Consider the following 6,049-nt stretch of genomic DNA (forward strand, 5'->3'; position numbering starts at 1 on the left):
CTCATTGGTAACTGTATTGGAATACCAATAGTGTGGATTCCAAATCATTTTTGAGGTTTTGAGATAAAATTGGTTGTGAAGGTTCCGGAGGAAAGAAAATGAGTAAAAGAGGTATTTGGTAGATTTTCCTCCTTCTTCTTTCTTCTTCATTGAGTTTCTTTGTTTGTTGCTCTGTTTCTGATTTTGTTGCCAATGAGGTTTGAGAAGGATAAGAGGGAGAGGATAGATTGGTCGTATGATTGGGTGAATGAAGATGTTAGTAGTCGAGTGTCTTTGTTTTGTGACTCTGATGCCATTAAAGAAATAGATTTGTAAAAGGTAATGAGAGTAGGCTCTGGGTTACGTTTGGAGTTGCTACCTTGCACTGGGGATGATCGCGTTTTCATAGAGGTGATTCTTCTGAGTTTTTCTACATGTATAGTTGCATCTTAGAGGAGTTGAGAGTGAAGCTTCCTTTTTCGGAGTTCCAATGCCAAGTTTTGAAACAGATGAATTGTGCTACGTCTCAGCTTCATCCTAATGGTTGGGCCTTCCTTCGAGGTTTTGAAGTGTTAATGGAGTATTTGGAGGAGAAACCCACACTGGAGTTGTTCTTTACGATGTTTCAGGCGAAAGGGGTGTGGATGGGTGGTTGGGTGAATCTGAATAGCTCGTCGGGTTTTGGTATTTTCAAGCTGTACAAATCTTTGTTTAAAAATTTTAAGGAGATGTACCTTAAAGTTCGGAGTTTTGAGGATGATTTTCCTTTTTATTTAGACGAGGACTTGTGTGAGAGGTTTCCTTTGTGGTGGTGTTTGGAACCTCAGAATATCCTCGGATTCAAAACCATTAGTCCGAGAGTTGAGTGTCTGATTGAGTATCTGGTTGAAGTTGTTGACCGAAAAGACTTGATATTTATTTTTGAGTTGTTACAATGGGACGATAATAGACAGGCTGTGATGGATTACTTAGGTATCCATTCTGTGTTTTTGCCATTCTGCGCATTTGATATTCAATTTTCCTTACAAAAAATTTTCTTGATATTTTTGGTAGGTGGTAAATATCCTGGGGTCTTTGCAGCTACGTGGAGGGCTCAGGTTAGGAGTAAAAATGTAGACAAAGAGGGATCAACTTCTAAGCTGGAGAAAGTCGCCACTAGTGCAGGAGAGATTAATCAACCTCATCCGAGAAGGAAGAAGGTCATTTTGAAGAAGAGAAAAACGGATGTGGTCGACCTATCCGGGGAATCGGATGATGATGGCGACGATCTTCCTATTGAGAAAATTCATAACTTTATGGATAACCATAAAAAGCTTCATGTCACCACTGATCAAAGTGATGGCTTATCTGTTTGGAGTAAGGATATCCCTTTCATGGCCGTAGCCGATGATGTTTGCCAATCATCTACAGATGTGAGCTTGGCAAATGAGGTCGGGGATATGGCTATTGGCCAGTATATGAAGGTAGTATTTAGGTTGTCAATATGTATATTTTCTGAACAGTTTTGTGTATTGGTCATTTGTGTTTTTAGGTTCTTGGTTTGAGGTTGGCTAGTTTGGGTCGTAGCCAAAAGCTGAAGCATAAGAAGGTGGTTGGTCATACAGAAGATCTGAGTTTGTTGAAGGAGGAGTTGGAGTCAAAGAAGGCAATGATTTCTCAGTTGGAAGCTAAGTCAGGTGCAAGTGAGAGGGAGCTGAAGTTATTGAAGGAGAACTAGGCCAAGGAAGTTGATTATTTGAGGAGAAAGGAGGCTGACTTGACAGGCATGGAGACGAGGGTGATTGAGGTAACTGCTCAAATGAAGGCTTTAAAAAAAAGCAAAATGACAGAAATATTGGACTCCTTTGTGGAGGGGTTTGAACGAGCATCTATCCAGGCAAAGTTTTTTATGCCAGGAGCCAATTTTTCTCAAATGGATCCGGGGAAGATAGTTTGGGATGGAGTCATGGTTGAAGATGATGGTGATGCCGAGGAAGAGGCTGAAAATGTTTGAGTAGATAGCTAATTTATTTTGTTCGAATTTTGTTTGTTGGTTTGAAAAACTTGTTGTTCCTTGGTTGAATGTTTTTGTAGATGCCTTGTTGATAGAGGCATTTTATTCATGATAATATATGAAGTTAGTTTGCATGAATTGCTTTTTGTCAGTTATTTTGAGTTGTGATAGTATGCCTTGCTGTAAGCATGCCTTTTGAGACTGTCGTTTTTGGACTTTAGTTTAATATTGAGGATGGATTGATGATACATCAATTTAGATTTGGGAAGATAGAAGATTGTATTACTCTTTAGCTAAAGTGCAAAGAATAGAAGGATGTACTTGTAGGATACTGATTTTTTATATATAGGATACTTGTATCCCCATATGATCTCTGGGATGAGTTCGGCCCAAAGCCCTTTGGCGTTGTCGAGTTTCTTCCTTAAGGCATGTAGGATGACCTTATTCGCAGTTTCTGCTAGCCCATTTGTTTGTCAGTGCTCTATTGATGAAAAATGTTGTTTGACCTTTAAATTCTGCAAAAAGGAGATGAATTTTTTATGGACAAACTGGCGTCCATTATCAGTGATAATGTGCTGAGGTATGCCGAATCTACATATAATATGCTTCCAGACAAAGGAAATCATTTTTTGTGAGGCGATCTTTGCTAAGGGTTGTGCCTCTATCCATTTTGAGAAGTAATCAATTGCTGTTATTAAAAATTTTACCTGCCCGACCGCCATGGGGAAAGGGCCGAGGATGTCGAGTCCCTATTGGTTGAACAGTCAACTTACCTTGGAACAGTGTAGTAGTTCGGCTGGAAGGTGGGTGATTGGACTGTGTTTCTGGCAGTTGTCACATCTTTTAACTTTTGTTTTACAATCTTGTTGCAACATCGGCCAATAGAAGCCAGCTCAGAGGATATTTGAAGACAGATTTCGAGCTCCGAGGTGTGTACCATAGATACCTTCATGTGCCTCGTCAAGCACAAGATCGGCTTCTGATCTGCAAAGACATTTTAGTAAAGGACGAGAGAATCCTCGTTTATATAGGCAATTATTATGAATTGTAAAAAATGACGCTTGTCGGCAAAAGTGCCGAATTTTTTCGACTTCTCCTGGCAAGATTCCTGTCCGAAGGTAGTTTATGTATGGTGTTCGCCAATTTTCATCCTGCATTACACTTAGAACTTCTGTTAATTCTATACTGGGTTTAACTAAGGTAGATCGGTGAAGAGATGAATTATTTGTTTGGGTGCTGGCGAGCTTAGAGAGAATGTCAGCTCGGCTATTGTTCTCCCGAGGTATATGTTCAATCTGACATTTATGAAATTTTGAAAGTAAAGTTTGAACAATTGCTAGGTATTTAGATAATAAATGGTCTTTTACCTGGTACAGCTCGTTTACCTGCTGAACAATTAGTAGAGAATCACAGTATACCTTAAGCTCGGCTATATTGAGATTGGAAGCTAGTCTGAGGCCGGCAATAAGGGCTTCATACTCACTCTGGTTGTTGCTCGCCTTGAAGGAAAAGTGAAGTGATTGCTCAATGACGTTATCATTTCCATCATCGAGTATGATCCCGGCACCACACTCTTGTGGGTTAGAGGAGCCGTCAACATACAAAGACCATTCTGTTGAACTTCAGCGATGTCGGTTACTGTGAATTCGGCAATAAAATTAGCCAAGAATTGAGATTTGATAGATGATCGTCCTTGGTATCTGATGTTGAACTCGGAAAGTTTGATTGACCATTTTACTAGTCGGCCAGCCAGTTCTGGTTTCTGAAGGACTTGTCTCAAAGGTTGATTCGTCCGAACATGGATGACATGACTCTGGAAGTATGGTCATAATCTTCTTGCTGAGAAGACTAGAGCTAAAGCCAGTTTCTCAATGCTCGGATAGCGAAGTTCAGCATTCTGTAGTGTTTTGCTGGTGAAATAGATTGGCAACTGCTACTTTTGCCTTTCTGCAATAAGAGCGGAGTTTACAGCCCAGTTAGTCACAGATAAATATAAGAATAATGGTTCCCCTTGAGGGGGGGTTTGTAAAATTGGTGGTTTTGAAAGAGTTTCTTTGATGGTTGTGAATGCTTGTTCACATTCATCGGTCCATTGGAAAGCTTTTTTCTTTTTTAAAGTTTGGAAGAAACATAAAGATTTAGAAGCTAGGCATGGTAAGAATCTAGAGAGTGCAACAAGTCTCCCTATCAACCATTGTACTTCTTTGATGGTTTGTGGGCTTGTCATATCCAAAACAGCTCGGCACTTTTCTGGATTCGCCTCAATACCTCGGCTAGTGAGCACGAAGCCGAGGAATTTGCCACTTTGTATGCCAAATGCGCACTTCTCGGGGTTTAACCGCATGTTGTATTTTCTGATTTGACCGAAGATTTCTGCAAGGTCATCAAGGTGGTTGTTGCCGATCTTTGTTTTGGGGACCATATCCTCAATGTAGACCTCAATGTTCCTGCCGATCTGTTGGGCGAATACTTTGTCCATTAGGCATTGATATGTTACACCTGCTTTCTTAAGGCCAAACGGCATGACTTTATAACAGTAGTTTCCATATTCAGTAATAAAGGTTGTCTTATTTTGATCGGATGGATGCATTTGGATTTGGTTATAGTCAGAGTATGCAGCCATAAAGTTAAGTTTTTGATAACCAGAAGCATTATCAACTAAGCAATCAATAGATGGTAAGGGATAGGAGTCTTTTGGGCATGCTTTGTTGAGATCGGTGAAATCAACACACATGCGCCATTTACCATTATGTTTTTTCACCATGACGGCATTTGCCAACCATGTTGTGAACCTGATTTCCTGAATGAAGCCAGTGTTGATGAGCTTCTTGGTTTTCTCCAGAGAAGCTTGTTTTAGGTTGTGGCCGAGGTTTCGTTTTTTCTGTGCTATAGGTCGGACAGACGGATCTAATGCCAGCTTGTGGGATATGATGGATGGGTCAATGCCTGGCATGTCAGCTGGGGTCCAAGCAAATAAGTCGGCATTTTGTTGCAGAAATGCTTGGAATAAGGCCTTCTCTTCTGAGCTTACTGTGGAACCGACATAAGTAAACTTGTCCGAGTTATCTGCAAAATAGATTTTATGCAAGTCTTCTGTCGGGGTTGGTTGTTCAAGGATTCCTGCCCTGGGATCAAGGTTGACCAGGGCTGGTAGGTCGTCTTGGTTGCCGATGTTGTGCACATGAGCTTAAATACTTTGGTTAGGTCTTTTAAAATTGTTGTTGTAGCATTCTCTGGCCTCTCGGGCGTCAGTGTGAATAGTTGCAATTGTATTATCCTGCAAAGAAAACTTAACACAGAGATGAATTGTAGAAACAATGGCGCCGAATCTATTTAAGAAAGGTCGGCCAAGTATCAAATTGTAAGGACTAAAACAGTCAAAAACTAAGTATTGATTATCCGAAGTTTTTGATAAGGGAACCTCACCGAGTATGGTTTGTAACCACACGGAGCCGATAACCGGGACTCTCTCACCTGAGAAACCGACTAGGTCTCCAGTGGAAGGTTGGAGGATGTTGCTGCTCAATTTCATCTTCTGAAATGTGGAGTAAAAGAGAACATCGGCACTGCTCCCAGGGTCCAGTAAAACCTTTTTGACTAGGAGATCTCCGAGCTGCAAGGAAATCACGACCGGGTCGTCTAGTTTTGTTACGTTGGTGTTATGGTCTGATGTCTGGAATGTTATCTGAGGAAAATGTGGAGGTGTCTACTGTTGATGTATATCGGCTTCTATGGAAAGCCCTCTTTCTTGTCGAGCTTGTGGCTCCTCCACCTGCAAAACCTCCAGAAATACAATTAATAATACGTCTTGGTTGGTCGGGAGGGTTGGTGTTCGATCGATCTTTATCTCGGCCATGCTGTGTTGCCGAGCTTTGGTCACCAGGGGGAAGTGCGCGTCGTTGTATGTGGCCGCCGATATACTTGTCGAGATGACCTTGCCGAGCTAACCGCTCCAGAAGGTCTTTGGCGATGACACACTCGTCAGTAGTGTGTCCGTGCTTTTGATTAAAAGAACAGTATTTTGATCTGTCTGCGCCTTTTGAATCTGGATAGCTACCGGCTTTTCTTGGTGGTTTA

The 6,049-nt window shown here is 41.3% G+C and overlaps 1 protein-coding gene across 1 annotated transcript; it reads right to left on the reverse strand.

Moving 5' to 3' along the window:
- Positions 1-2,563: 2,563 nt before the first annotated feature.
- Positions 2,564-5,828, reverse strand: LOC112742461 (uncharacterized). Its single transcript, XM_025791697.1, has 8 exons — positions 5,778-5,828; positions 5,394-5,657; positions 5,168-5,249; positions 4,718-5,038; positions 4,241-4,630; positions 3,340-3,584; positions 2,746-2,834; positions 2,564-2,633 (listed from the first exon to the last, which is right to left on the reverse strand). The coding sequence occupies exons 1-8, from the start codon at positions 5,826-5,828 to the stop codon at positions 2,564-2,566; spliced, it is 1,512 nt and encodes a 503-aa protein (XP_025647482.1).
- Between the last annotated feature and the right edge of the window lie 221 nt (positions 5,829-6,049).

This window comes from Arachis hypogaea, chromosome 14, assembly GCF_003086295.3.
Source record: "Arachis hypogaea cultivar Tifrunner chromosome 14, arahy.Tifrunner.gnm2.J5K5, whole genome shotgun sequence".
Lineage (NCBI taxonomy): Eukaryota > Viridiplantae > Streptophyta > Magnoliopsida > Fabales > Fabaceae > Arachis > Arachis hypogaea.

Excerpts from the sequence above, each read along its gene's own strand:
- LOC112742461 (XM_025791697.1), bottom strand. The coding sequence starts at position 5,828 with ATGGCCGAGATAAAGATCGATCGAACACCAACCCTCCCGACCAACCAA. Across the intron at positions 5,039-5,167 it reads TTTTAAAAGACCTAACCAAA|ATAACTCGGACAAGTTTACT; the intron begins GTATTTAAGCTC and ends TCTATTTTGCAG. Across the intron at positions 2,835-3,339 it reads AGGTAAACGAGCTGTACCAG|ATTGTAAAACAAAAGTTAAA; the intron begins GTAAAAGACCAT and ends TGTTGCAACAAG.